Raw genomic sequence first — 14,705 nt, forward strand, 5'->3', positions numbered from 1 at the left:
GTGTTATGCTTGGCTCTACCAGCCAAGAAGGTTGTTTTTAAAAGCTTTATTTCTTTTTTTTTTTTTTTGAGGCGGAGTCTCGCTCTGTCGCCCAGGCTGGAGTGCAGTGGCGCGATCTCGGCTCACTGCAAGCTCCGCCTCCCGGGTTCCCGCCATTCGCCATTCTCCTGCCTCAGCCTCCCGAGTAGCTGGGACTACAGGCGCCGCCACCACGCCCGGCTAATTTTTTTGTATTTTTAGTGGAGACGGGGTTTCATTGTGTTAGCCAGGATGGTCTCGATCTCCTGACCTCGTGATCTGCCCGTCTTGGCCTCCCAAAGTGCTGGGAGTACAGGCTTGAGCCACCGCGCCCGGCTAAAAGCTTTATTTCTATACTTTATAGTGGCAAAACAATAGGATTTTTTTTTTTTTTTTTTCTGTTTTTTTTTTTTTTTTTTTTCCAGATTGGCCGGGCGTGGTGGCTCACGCCTGTAATCCCAGCACTTTGGGAGGCTGAGGTGGGCGGATCACGAGGTCAGGAGATTGAGACCATCCTGGCCAACATGGTGAAACCCCGTCTCTACTAAAAATACAAACATTAGCTGGGCGTGGTGGCGCATGCCTGTAATCCCAGCTACTCGGGAAGCTGCGGCAGGAGAATTGCTTGAACCAGGAAGTCGGAGGTTGCAGTGGGCCGAGATCGCGCCCCTGCACTCCAGCCTGGCAATAGAGCAAGACTCCGTCTCAAAAAATATATACATATAAAATTGTGCTAGTGAAGATAGTTTTTCAAACTACATATAGACACAACCCACTGTTCCTTGGAGTCTCTTATTCTAGTGGGACATCTCCTAATTGATAGCCATTGTCTGGTGGTACTTTTTCAAAGATGTATGACCTTCCTTCTCACTGTGTGATCTTTCTGTCTCTAGGACCGCCTATGGCTGCGGTAGCAGTGAGAGAAGCTCTCAGGTGAGAGTCTTATCCCCTGATGTTACCTTTTTAGTCTGGGTGCATTTTAGTTAAATGTCCACCCTGCCCCACTTCCCTGACATCACTTGAGGATTTTGTTTTACTTCTTACATTGTGATACCCTGGAAGAAAAAGCCTCTGTCTTCCTTTTTTATGTATGAGAATAGGATATGGTTTGTGACTTATTTTCAAAAGTAATAGAAAGTATTTTTTGAAACTATTTCTCACCTACCTCCTCTGACTGGATTTAAGTCTTTATTGAAAGCACTTGCTTTAACATAGGTTCTCTTTCAATTTCTCTCTCACTCTTAGTCTCATTTTTTTGTTTCTGCTTGTTTTTCCAGAAGGTGCACATTCCTCCTTGTTCATTTTTAAGCGGCTTCCAAAGCTGCTGTTGATGATGCCTGACGCTGCTTTGAAGGCAGAAAACCAACAGTGAGATCAAGAATTGTAAGAATTCAAGTGTATAAAGAAAGGTTGCTGCTCAATTCAAGTGTATAAAGAGAGGCGTTTAAGATGATCCAGGAAGTTGGTGTGGGAGAACAAGGTGGGGGGCACTTGTCCTATCAGAGAGCAAGACTTACGCTAACACTGCAGTAAAAAGATAGTGTTGGTGACCAAGAGGAAGACAAAGAGAACTTAGTGGAATAGAATAGAGAACCTACAGTTATATCCACATATATAGGAAAAACAGAGATATGGCAGACATGGCATTTCAGATCAGTGGGGAAAAGGATAGATTTTCCCCATGTAGATAATCCATTTTCCAGAACTATTTCTTGAACAGAAAATGGAAAATGGATTATCTACATGGGAAAAAAATTAGTTGTATCCTTATTTCTCATCAAATTCAAGAATCAATTTGCAGATGGATTGAGGACTTAAATATGAGGGGCAAAACTCATATTTCTAAGAAAATATATACAATTATATTCCTGGGATAGGACAGGATTTTCATAAAGTACAAACTGTAAAAAAAAAATAGGGATACATTTAGCCTTATTAAATTTAAGGACTTCTATTCATCAAAAGACGCCTTAAAGTAAACAGATGAACCACAGAGAGGGTGAAGATATTTATAACATACCAACAAAACATTAATGTCCAGAATACTTAGCTTTTCTAAATTTAAACAGATTTACTGCTGCTTCTCTGTGACATAATATTTGTAGTCACTTGTTGTTAGATTTATCTTGGGATCCTAAGCCCTACCTGAAGTTGATTGATCCTGCAAATTTAGTGTTAAAGTGAATTATTACAGAAAGGTTTCTGTACTAGGCCTCCATTAAATCAGATTGTCATCTATAAAATCCACTTTGACTCATAATTTGATGTATCAAGCCACCCCTTTTAGGGAACCCAATAGAAAGATACACCTTTCTAGTATTCTGTTGTTTCTATACTATTCAATAATATTTTCCTAACAATATTTCTGTAATAATTCAAATTCACATATTTCTTGCATTGTTAATAACAGAGGAGAAATTTTATTGACATCTAAAAGTGATAAAAATTATTAGTTGCAGCCACATGTTTAGATTTATTTTTTTTAATGTATGGTACCTTTTGGTTATCCATTTCTTTAAAAATTCTTATTTTCTATTTTGAGGAAGAATCGAACTCTAGACTTTTACATGTAATACTTGCATTTTTAACAAGTCAGTTGACTTTTCTGGCACACTTAAAGATGCCTTTTCCTTCCATCTCCATTAGTTGTAACCAAACTATAGCAAGAAAAAAAGACCAAAATGTGTCTTTGTGTTTTTTTCTAGAAACAAGTAAAAGTTAAGTTTTTACCATCTATTAAAAGAATAAACATGACCTCCTCAATTTCAGACCTAGTCATATTTTGTGAAAATGAATCACTGATACTGGTGGTCTGGTGTCATTGTAGCAGTTGGTACAGTATCTGCTGTCAAGGATTTTGACTCATTGAAGGCAGGAGCCAGGTCTTTCATATTTGTCAGTCACAGTTTCATCCTCCTGTTTCTTTCTCTTAGCATTTTGGCAATAAAATATGTGAATTCGAATTATCATAATAGAGGTGGCTATCTAATAATAAATAGAATGATGTAGAAAGTTACCAGAGAGTTAAAAAGCTTCATAGACAGCAATGTTTATAATACTTTAGATAGGAACTACAGAAAAATATTTTGTAAAATTGCATTGCAAGATAATCCACTTTGTGATTGAGAGAGAGCAGGCAAGTGAACTGTATTCTTCTATATTGCACACTCAGTAATACTATATCGTTTTTATATCTGAATTTTGGAAATAGATTTGAGCTTTGTTCTCCTGTGGACCATGGGACCTACGCAGTCAGTAGTGAATTGTCCAGGAATTGGGTCTAGATTTTACTGAATTCTTTGTGGTAGAGCCTTTGAAAGGGCTTAGGAATTATTCAGGAGAGCTGTCTCATGACCGGAAGAGACCAGGTGTCTGCTCCTTCAGCAATGCTGGTACTCAAATGTCTTGACCCAGGGGACCAGCACACTCTTTGATCTTTAGATGATATTTCTAAATTTTTACAAATAATGACATCAAATCTATTTTTGCTGCTAGTAGAAAGCCTAATTATCTAGTTTTGTAATTTAATGAGGATTTAATATAAATAAATATATGTATGGGTACCATATTCTTGTTGGCACACTTTAGTAATGCAGTCTCTTTGCTTCTTGCTTTGTTAGTGATAGTATTTGCCTTTCAACCTATGAGTGAGGTATGTTAGCACCAAGCAGGGTTTTACTTCACTTCGCCACTACTAAAAGAAGTATGGTTGATGATAGTAATCTAGGGCTCTATCCAGAGTTGATGTCGCACCTTTCTCAGATACCCACCTCCTTATTTAGCATAGTGTGACAGGGAGCTATCCAAAAAGGTGTGATTCCCACCTCTCTGAGAGGTAAACCAAGCTGTTACAACCCTGGAGACCTGATAAATTTCCAAATTCATCTTTGTCTGTATTTGTCAGTGGAAGTTTCTAAATTGAAATGTTTCTACAAATTAATTTTGGTACCTGTAACTGAAGGAGCTGGTGCAGTATATACAGCTATGTCTAGCCTGCTAGGTCTGTGTGCTACAGAGGGCAAAATCCACACAAGACAGTACCAAAGATGAGTTTTGATTACTAATATTTTTCAAGTAGCCTGGTTTCTCCCCACCTGATAGAAGTTGCTACATCTTTCCAAACAGGTTCTCTAATGATCTTGCTTCACCATGGCTACAAATATGGAGGGGCTGGTTCAGCACAGAGTGGGGACCCAGCAGGTGGCTGAGGTGAGTGACAGGGGCTAGCACAATAGCTGGCACCCTCACTTTTGAAAGGAAAGAAAAATCAGTGTGCTCAGTTTTTTCAAAACAGTCCCTTGGAGGTAGGTCAGCATGTGATATGTCCTAGGGTACTGTCATGGAAGAAAAAAAATGACAAGAACGTTTATTTGTAACTTTTTTTTTTTTTTTGCATGAGTAGGGTGGCCTATCTGCTTTTAATAAGGTGACTTGAACTTTTACTTTGAACCAAAAACTGGTAGAATCTGATTCTTATTGAACCTTGTGGGTATAGTTTAAACTCCAAGTCTCTCAGTTTCTCATACACTTGATTGTTTGTTAATACTGTGGAATAGTAGAAGGCTGATTATATCCATTTAGCAGTCATTGACCATTTGCCATGGACCAGGGATTGTACTAAGTGCTGAGATATATGGGGGTGAATGAGTCATGGGTTGTTCCTTTAGTGATCTCGAGGCCTGGTTAAGAAGTTATTATAAAATAGGTTGAGAAGTATAATTCCATGTGAGGGATTTGATCCTGGAGGTGGGTTTTCCATGATGAGTAAGCATTTGTTAGACCCAGGTAAGTGGGACGGGGAACTTTGTGACAGATTCTGGGGAGAGCATCCTAAGTCAGAAACCTATGTAAAAGGACGTAGGCATTAAGTAGCTTGGTATGTGCTGGCAACTTGACATGAAATGCATAGTAAAGCTACAACACTAATAGCATACTTTGGCCATTCATTCTGTACCATGCCCTATCCTAGGGCTTTAATCCTCACAATAACTGTCTGAGGTTGGTACTACCAGTATTCCCATTTAGTAGGTAGGGAAACCAAGTCTCAAAAAATAGGTAATTAGCCAAAGGCACTCTGTAGCAGGACAAGATGTTAATGCAGGTGTGTTCACTTCCAAAGCTCCGATTAACCATGGGTCCTACTGCAACCAGGAGCCAAAAGGTTGAGATTCACATTTTTAAATAATGCTCATATTTCTAGGGCAAAGACACAAATTTACATTCACAGAGGATTTTTTAAACAAAAACTAAGTATACATATGCCAGTTTAAACCAGTAAAAATGGTGAGCAGATTTTTCAGATTTTTAGATCAACCATTAACTTAAAAGTAACAGTATAACTAGTTACCTACCCCCCTCCCCACCCAGCAAATAATGGTTAATATTAACTGAAAATGAAAGAAGAAAGATTTGACAAATATTTTAATATTTTGAATGGGCTCTCAGAGTTATACAAGTATTGGGATTAAAATACTTGTACAACAAGTCCTCATTTGACGTTATCAGTGGGTTCTTGGAGACCAGCTTTAGGTGAAACCAAATATAACAAAACCAGTTTTACCCTAGGCTAATCAAGAGTTAAGTTCCTATGGCATATTTCTGGTCAAAAAAAAATCAAATTTCTAAAGATAGAGAACACCTCTAATATTAAATATTGAAATAAATGTAAGCTATACATACATTTAAGATTAAAGACTAAAAACAACAAAATTATTTACCCAATTTTTGGTGAATCAGTGAGTGACAGCAGTCATAGTGGTGGTGGATTATATTAAGGAATAATTGTTTGTAAAGCAAAAGTTGTCAGGAGTACCTCCTACCACTATGCAGTCAATCACAGGTATGACAGGCTCACTGAGTGCTTGCTTTTTTTGTTTGTTTGTTTTTTGTTTTTTGTGTTTTTTTTTTGAGACAGAGTCTTGCTCTGTCGCCAAGCTGGAGTGCAGTGGCGCAATCCCGACTCACTGCAACTCTGCCTCCCGGGTTCAAGCAGTTCTCCTGCCTCAGCCTCCCGAGTAGCTAAGATTACAGGCATGTGCCACCACGCCCGGATAATTTTTGTATTTTTAGTAGAGACGGGGTTTCACTATGTTGGCCAGGATGGTTTCGATCTCTTGACCTTGTGATCCACCCTCCTTGGCCTCCCAAAGTGCTGGGATTACAGGCGTGAGCCACCATGCCCGGCCTCACTGAGTGCCTTCTTACTGCATAGTTTATTGTCATGCATTTGGTTTGATTACTGTGGACTTTATGAATTTTTATTTTACAATAATTTATATTCATTTCCCAACCCACTTATTCCAGTTCAGGGTGATAGATGGCAGGATCCTGTCCTGGCAGCTCAGGGCACAAGGCAGAAACCCTCCTGGTCAGGAGACCATCCTGTCACAGGGTGTACTCACACACATACACTCACTCAGACGGGGATAATTTAGACACACCAAGTCGTCTCACATGCACATCCTTGGCATGTGGTAGGGGAAGCCGGAATACCTGCAGAGAACCCATGCAGACATGGGGAGAACATACAAACTCCCCACAGACAGTGGCCCCAGCCTGGAATCACTTTTTTTCCTCATCAACATTATAATGAAACAGCATTATTTGAAGACTCCCATATTTATTTGTTGTTTTATTTTGTGATAGGAATAATTACCTTGAAAATAATTGTTAATTTTTCAAATATCTGTGTTTCCACTTGAGGCTGATTTGGAAACTACTATATAGATTGCTGCCCTAAGAGGCCATCATTCTTTCTTTTTCATTCTGTATCACAAGTCATCAGGCAACATCATTAATTCTTTAGGAAAGAGGTTAATATAGGCTAATGTAAGTTCTCTGTATGCATTCAAAAAGTTTGCTAGCTAAAATTTTCTGCCAAATACCTTATTTCCTTCAGGCAGTAGAATTTCATGTATTAACTTAGTGCAACTGTTGTTTCCTATGGCAAAAAAAAAAAAAAGGCATTTTTAGAGACTCAAAATAACGAAAGGCAGTCTCAATTTTGAATGCAAAAGCGATCCTTCTGTTTAAAATGTTTCCCAAATTTCCTTGCTGTGTGTTTGTTTTGTTTTGTTTTGTTTTGTTTTTTGAGATGGAGTTTCGCTCTTGTTGCCCAGACTGGAGTGCAATGGCATGATCTCAACTCACCACAATGTCTGCCTCCTGGGTTCAAGCGATTCTCCTGCCTCAGCCTCCTGAGTAGCTGGGATTACAGGCGTGGGGCATGCCTGGCTAATTTTTTGTATTTGTAGTAGAGATAGGGTTTCACCTTATTGGCCAGGAAGGCTGGTCTTGAACTCCTGACCTCAGGTTATCTGCCTGCCTCAGCCTCCCAAAGTGCTGTGATTACAGGTGTGAGCCACCGTGCCCGGCCCCTTAGTGTTATTTTAAGGAATAAGTATGTATTTGTGTCCTTTGAATTTTTGAGCTTAGTAATTTTAAGCTGCGTATAATAACTGTGTATAATATTTGATTAGCTAAATGGGTGAGAGGACCTACACTTCATCATTTTAATGCTAAGGAGTAATGGAGGGGAATCAAGTATCCAAATTGAGAGATAATTAACAGTCAGTTTTGGATAATTGTTTACTCAATCAGCAGATAATGAAGGAGCATACCTGTTCTCTTCCTGTAGGCCAGGGAGGATATGCTGGTAGATAATAGGACAGGGCTTTTGCTCTCCCAGAGCTCTCTAACGGAATAAGCCCAAGATAGACTACACTGGTTGAATAGGAAAAGACAGAATAATGGTAGAAAGAGACTCTATCGAGTGGGATTGTGAGCCATGAGATCAGACAGATTGGGGTTTAAATTTTCGTCTCTATTAAACAATCAAAAAATTCAGCTGGATGTGGTGGCGCCTTCCTATATAGTCTCAGCTACTCTGGAGGCTGAGGTTGGAGGATCACTTAATCCCAGGAGTTCAAGACTGCAATGAGCTATGATCATACCACTGCACTCTAGCCTGGATGACAGAGTGAGAACCTGTCTCTAAAATAACTCTTTTTAGAAATGAACTTAGTAAGTGCCATGCATTTTTGCTCCATAAAATACAGCAACATTGTAGATTGTGTAAATGGTGTTCTCTAGAGTCCCTGCATTCAACTTTTTTCTCTATAGACGACCTAAGTGGGCAAATACCAAGGTAAACTACAAAAGTTGGGTGATACGAAATAACTTGATGTCCTATAATGTGCTCAAATTTAGTTATTCAGAGAGACAGTTGAATATAGTGGTCAACAGTGTAGACTCTGGAGCCAGATTGCCTAGATTTAAATCCTGGCCCTGCCACTTGAAAACTGTGTGACCTCTCTGTTTTTTGGAATTGTTTATAAAGAATTGGTATTAACTTTTCTTTAAAAATCTTGTAGAATTAGCGGAGAAGCCATCTGGGCCTGGCCTTTTCTTTTCAGGTAATTTTTGGATTACTAATTCAGTCTTTACTTGTTACAGGTCTGTTCATATTGTCCATTTCTTCTTGAGTCAGTTTCAGTAATTTGTCTTTTTGGGACTTTGTTCATTTCATCTATCTAATTTGTTGGTGTACAGTTCTTCATAGCATTCCTTTATAATCCTTTTTATTTCTGTAAGGTCAGTGGTAATTTATCCTGTTTCATTTGTGATTCTAGTAATTTAAGTCCGCCCTCTTTTTCTGGTCAATCTAGCTAACGGTTTGTCAACTTGATTTTTTTCAACAAACCAGCTTTTTGGTTTAATTGATTTTCTCTATTGTTTTTCTATTTTCTGTTTCATTGATTTTCGTTAAAAACCGCAGTGAGATACTATTTCACATCCACTAGAATGACTAGCATATAAAAATCAGATGGTAAACATTGGAAAGGAAGTGGAAAAATTGGAAACCTCATACGTTGCTGGTGGGAATGTCAGCCAAATGTCCATTAACAATGAAATGACTGTGAAAACTTGATTTTAAAAAACAATGTGGTTCATTTTTTTAGAAAAGTAATAGCTGAGAATGGGAGAGATGAGATGGCAGATGATAATTGGTAACCAAAGCAGTGAGAGCTTGAATCATGTCTAACACTGGAATTAATTTTGCTTTTCATATATTAAAGGAATGAAATTTTCTAAAGGGGCTTCAGTATTTTTTAAGCATTTAAGATTTCCCCAGCTGGGTGTCGTGGCCCAAGCCTGTAATCCCAGCACTTTGGGAGGCCGAGACGGGCGGATCACGAGGTCAGGAGATCGAGACCATCCTGGCTAACATGGTGAAACCCCGTCTCTACTAAAAAATACAAAAAACTAGCCGGGCGAGGTGGCGGGCGCCTGTAGTCCCAGCTACTCGGGAGGCTGAGGCAGGAGAATGGCATAAACCCGGGAGGTGGAGCTTGCAGTGAGCTGAAATCTGGCCCCTGCACTCCAGCCTGGGTGATAGAGCGAGACTCCGTCTCAAAAAAAAAAGATTTCCCTCTATAACTGGAAATTTAAAGCAGACATATAGGTACACATGCTGTGTATTTTTTCATTGCCTAAATAAAGATACTTTTTTTTTTCTTTTTTTTTTGAAACAGAGTCTCACTCTGTCACCCAGGCTGGAGTGCATTGGTATGGTCTCTGCTCAGTGCAACCTCTGTCTCCCGGGTTCAAGCAATTTTCCCGCCTTAGCCTCCCGAGTAGCTGGAACTACAGGCTCATGCCACCACACCTGGCTAATTTTTGTATTTTTAGTAGAGATGGGGTTTCACTGTGTTGGCCAGACTGGTCTCGAACTCCTGACCTTATGATCCACCCACCTTGGCCTCCCAAAGTGCTAGGATTACAGGCATGAGCCACCATGCCCAGCCAATAAAGATACTTTCTAAATTCCATATTTTGAGTCAGGAGAAATTTAGGAGTTAACTTGCTGAAGTATTTTGAGTGCTTGCTGATTGGCAGAAAGAAATCACCCATACACCTAAACTATAAGTTGCATGTATGTTTATGCAATAGAAGTGATTTGGCTTTACAACTCTTCCCTGATCCCTGGGCTATGTAAGGGGCTTTCAGCCATCAAATAAGGTCCTGCCATGGCTGAGAAAATAGCCAAATTCGTATGACCCCTTTATTCTTTTTATCAACAGGATTTGCATCATCATTGCAGAAAACTTACACTAACATTTCCATGTAAGGGAATGTTGAAAAACATAGAGCTCTCCCAGTTCTTGAACAAAATGCAGTATTGGCAAGGCTGTGTCCTCAAGAAAGAAAAAGCAAAGTTGGGTTTTCAGTGTCCTGGAATGCCTAACTCACTAGGACTAAATTTGATTAATCCTGCCCTCTAATTGAATGTTTAAATTTTCATTTTCTTGTCAAAGTGGTACATATACATACATTTAAAAGTTGACCAGTACAGTATTAGGCTTGAAGCAGAAAGCAGGTTCCTGAACCATTCTTACCCTTTATCACCAAGCCTCCTCTAAATTTGATTTCTTCTGGTATTTAACTTCAGCTTCAAAAAATGTCCTTACCCCACTATTTCTAATTCTTGATTTATCAGGCTTAGGTACTGTCTTTTTTGGGGGTCGGGGATGGGGAGTGGGGAGCAGTAATGAGTTGTGTAAGTGTGGAGTTCTTTGGCATTAAGTACTGGTCACATTGGTCTGTAACCATCACCACCATCCATCTCTAGAACTTTTGCTTCTTCCCAGACTGAAACTCTGTATCCATGTAGCATCAGCTGCCATTCCTCTCATTCCCCTAGCCTTTGGCAACCACCATTCTTTCTGTGTCTCTGAATTTGACTACTCTAGGTACCTTATATAAGTAGAATCGTGTAATTGTCATTCGTTACTGGGCTTATTTCACTTAGTATAATGTCCTCAAGGTTAATCCATGTTGTAGCATGTGTCATATGTTACAGCGTATGTCAGAGTTTCCTTCCTTTTTAAGACTAATATTCTGCTTATGTATCACATTTTATCTGTTCAACTGTCAGTGGACATTTGGGTTGCTTCAACCTCTTGACTTTGAGGAATGTTGCTGTGAACATAGGTATACAAGTATCTTGAGTCCCTGCTTTCAGTTATTTTGGGTATACAGTTGGTACTCAACTTATGATGGTTCAACTTAGAATTTTTTAACTTTGCAATGGTGCAAAAGCCATATGCATTCAGTAGAAGCCATACTAAAAGTACCTATACAACCATTCTGTTTTTCATTTTCAGTACAGTATTTAATAAATTACATGAGAAATTCAATTTATTATAAGCTTTGTGTTAGATGATTTTGTTCAGCTGTATGCTAGTGTGAGTGTTGTGAGCATGTAGGATACATTCAGCTAAGCCATGCTGTTTGATAGGCTAAGTGTATTAAATGCATTTTTTTATTTTTTGTTTTTTTGAGGCAGTCTTGCTCTGTCACCCAGGCTGGAGTGCAGTGGCGCGATCTTGGCTCACTGCACCCTTTGCCTCCTGGGTTCAGGAGTTCTCCTGCCTCAGCCTCCCGAGTAGCTGAGATTACAGGCGCCCACCACCATGCCCTGCTAATTTTTGTATATTTTTAGTAGAGGCGGGGGTTTCACCATGTTGGCCAGGCTGGTCTCAAACTCCTGACCCCAGGTGATCCACCCACCCCAACCTTCCAAAGTACTGGGATTACAGCCATAAGCCACTGCGCCTAGTCTTACATGCATTTTTGACTTAATGACATTTTCAACTTAAAAGGGTTTATCAGGACATAACCTCATCATAAGGAACATCTGTATACCCAGAAGTGGAAATGCTGGATCTTACGGTTTCTATAATTGATTTTTGAGAAACTGCTATATTGTTTTCCACAGCGGCTGCAACCATTTTACATTCTTACAGCAGTGCACAAGGGTTCCAATTTCTCCACATCCTCAACAACACGTTATTTGTTGTTTTGTTTTTTGATAAAAGCCACCCTAATGGATGTAAAGTGATATTTGATTGTGGTTTTGACTTGCACTTCCCTAATGATTAGTGATGTTGAACAGCTTTTCTTTTTTTTGTTGTTTACATTAAAACATTAATTTTACATAAATTTCTTTTTTTTTTTTTTTGAGACAGAGCTTTGCTCTTGTTGCCCTGGCTGGAGTGCAATGGCAATCTTGGCTCACTGCAACCTCCGCCCCCCGGGTTCAAGTGATTCTCCTGCCTCAGCCTCCCCAGTAGCTGGGATTACAAGCATGTGCCACCACACCCAGTTAATTTTTGCAGTTTTAGTAGAGACGGGGTTTCTCCATGTTGGTCAGGCTGGTCTCGAACTCCTGACCTCAGGTGATCTGCCTGCTTTGGCTTCCCAAAGTGCTGGGATTACAGGCATGAGGCACTGTGCCCAGTCATAAATTTCTTGTAATTAAGAAAAAAACGTTATTTTCTCTCTCTTTCTTTTTTGTTTTGTTTTGTTTTGTTTAGACAGTGTCTCATTCTGTCACCCAGGCTGGAGTGCAGTGGCGCCATTTCAGCTCACTGCAACCTCTGCCTCCTGGATTGCAGAGATTCTCATGTCTCAGCCACCTGAATAGCTGTGATTACAGGCGCACACCACCACACCTGACTAATTTTTGTATTTTTAGTAGAGACAGGGTTTCACCATGACAGCCAGGCTGGTCTCAAACTCTTAACCTCAAGTCATCCACCCGCCTGGGGCTCCCAAAGTGCTGGGATTACAGGCATGAGCCAGTGCACCAGGCTGAGCAGCTTTTCATATGCTAGTTGGCCATTCATATATTTTTGGAGAATGTCTATTCAAGTACTTTCCCACTTTTTAATTGGGTAGTTTGAAGTTTTTTTGTCATTGAGTTGTAGGAATTCTTTATATATTCTGGATATTAAGCCCTTATTAGATTGTATTAGTCCATTCTTGCATTGCTATAAAGAAATACTTGAGGCTGGGTAATTTATAATGAAGAGAGGTTTAATTGGCTCATAGTTCCACGGGCTGTGCAGAGAGCACGGCAGCATCTGCTTCTGGGGAGGCCTCAGAGAGCTTTACTCATGGCAGACAAAGCAGGAGCAGGTGTCTTACATGGCAGGGGCAGGACCAAGAGAGAGTGGGGGAGGTGCTACACACTTGTAAGCAACCAGATCTCATGATAACTCACTCACTATCATGAGAACAGCACCAAGGGGATGGTCTTAAACCATTCATGAAAACTCCATCCCCATGATCCAGTCACCTCCCATCAGGCCTCACCTCCAGCATTGGGAATTACAATTTGGCATGAGATTGGTTGGGGACACAGATCTAAACCATATCACAGATACATGATTTGCAAGTACTTTCTTCCAATCTGTGGGCTGTCTTTCCATTCTCTTGATAATGTCCTTTGATGTAAAAATTTTAATTTTGATGAAATTTAATTTATGTTTTTTCTTGTGTTGCTTGTACTTGTAGTGTCATAGTCAAGAAATTATCGCCAAGTCCAATGTCATGAAGATTTTCCTCTATGATTTTTTTTTTTTTTTAGCAGGGTCTTGCTCAGTCACCCAGGCAGGAATGCAGTGGCACAAACATAGCTTTCTCCAGCATAGACTTCCTGGGCTCAAGCAGTCCTCCTGCCTCAGCCTCCTGAGTACTACAGGTGTACACTACCATGCCAGGCTAATTTTTTAATTTTTTTTTTTTTTTTTTTTTAGACAGGGTCTTGCTATACTGCCCAGGCTGGTCTTGAACTCCTGGGCTCAAGCAATTTTCCCACCTTGGCCTCCCAAAGTGCCAGGATTACAGGCATGAACCACTGTGCATGGCTTCTTATAATTTTAGAGTTTTAGCTCTACATTTTGTACTAAATTTTAGAGTAAATTTTAGAGTTTAGGTCTATGATCCAGTTATATAGTATTGTATAAGGAATCTGACTTCATTCTTTTGCATGTGGATATCTAGTTGTCTCAGAGCCATTTGTTAAAAAACTATCCTTTCCTCATTGAATGGTCTTGGCATCCTTGTCAACAATCATTTGACATATATTCGGGGATTTATTTCTGGCTCTGTATTCTTTTTTTGTTCCTCTAATATTGGTAAAACCACATAACATAAAATTTACTATCTTAACCATTTTTAAGTACAGATGTTCCTTGGTTTACAGTGGGGCTGCATCCAGGTAAGCCCATCACAAGTCTGAAATGCATCTTATACCCTGGTAAACCAATCATAAAGTCAAAAAATTATAAGTCAGATCATCAAGTCAGAGACCATCTCTGTATACAGTTCAGTAGTTTAAGTATATTCATACTGTCATACAACAGATCTTCACAGTTTTTTCGTCTTGCTAAAACTGAAACTCTGTACACATTAAACAGCAACTCCCCAATACCCCCTTCCCCCACCCGGACAACTGCTCTTCTACTGTCTATGAATTTGACTACTTTTGATAACTACTGTAAGAATCACACAGAACCTGTCCTTTTGTGACTGGTTTATTTCACTTAGCATAATGTCCTCACGGTTCAGGCTCTCTATTTGTTTATATGTCTCTCTTTATGCCAGTACCACACTGTTTGGATTACTGTAATTTTGTAGTAAGTTTTAAAATTGGGAAGTACGAGATATCTAACTTTGTTCTTTTTCAAGATTGTTTTGGTTGTTCAGGGTCCCTTGAGATTCCATATGAAGGTTATTGGATTTTTCTATTTCTGTAAAAATACATCATTGGGGTTTTAATAGGGATTACATTGAGTTTGTAGATGGCTTTGGTTAGTATTGACATCATAAGAATATTAAGT

At 39.5% G+C, this 14,705-nt stretch overlaps 1 protein-coding gene across 8 annotated transcripts in view; it reads left to right on the plus strand.

Moving 5' to 3' along the window:
* NR2C2 (nuclear receptor subfamily 2 group C member 2) overlaps positions 1-14,705 on the plus strand; it is a 102,099-nt gene that overhangs the window by 10,595 nt on the left and 76,799 nt on the right. The window contains exons 2-4 of one of the 8 annotated variants that reach the window (XM_050781669.1): positions 912-951; positions 1,296-1,401; positions 4,144-4,227. The exons of 2 other annotated variants lie outside the window; for them this stretch is intronic. In XM_050781669.1, coding sequence (XP_050637626.1) covers positions 4,168-4,227 — 60 coding nt within the window. In that variant the 5' untranslated portion in view covers positions 912-951; positions 1,296-1,401; positions 4,144-4,167. Of the gene's footprint in view, positions 1-381; positions 1,499-4,143; positions 4,228-8,390; positions 8,433-14,705 lie in introns of those variants that run through there. 5 more of the 8 variants (XM_050781674.1, XM_050781667.1, XM_050781670.1 and 2 more) reach the window with 5 other exon arrangements.

Source organism: Macaca thibetana, chromosome 2 (assembly GCF_024542745.1).
Source record: "Macaca thibetana thibetana isolate TM-01 chromosome 2, ASM2454274v1, whole genome shotgun sequence".
Lineage (NCBI taxonomy): Eukaryota > Metazoa > Chordata > Mammalia > Primates > Cercopithecidae > Macaca > Macaca thibetana.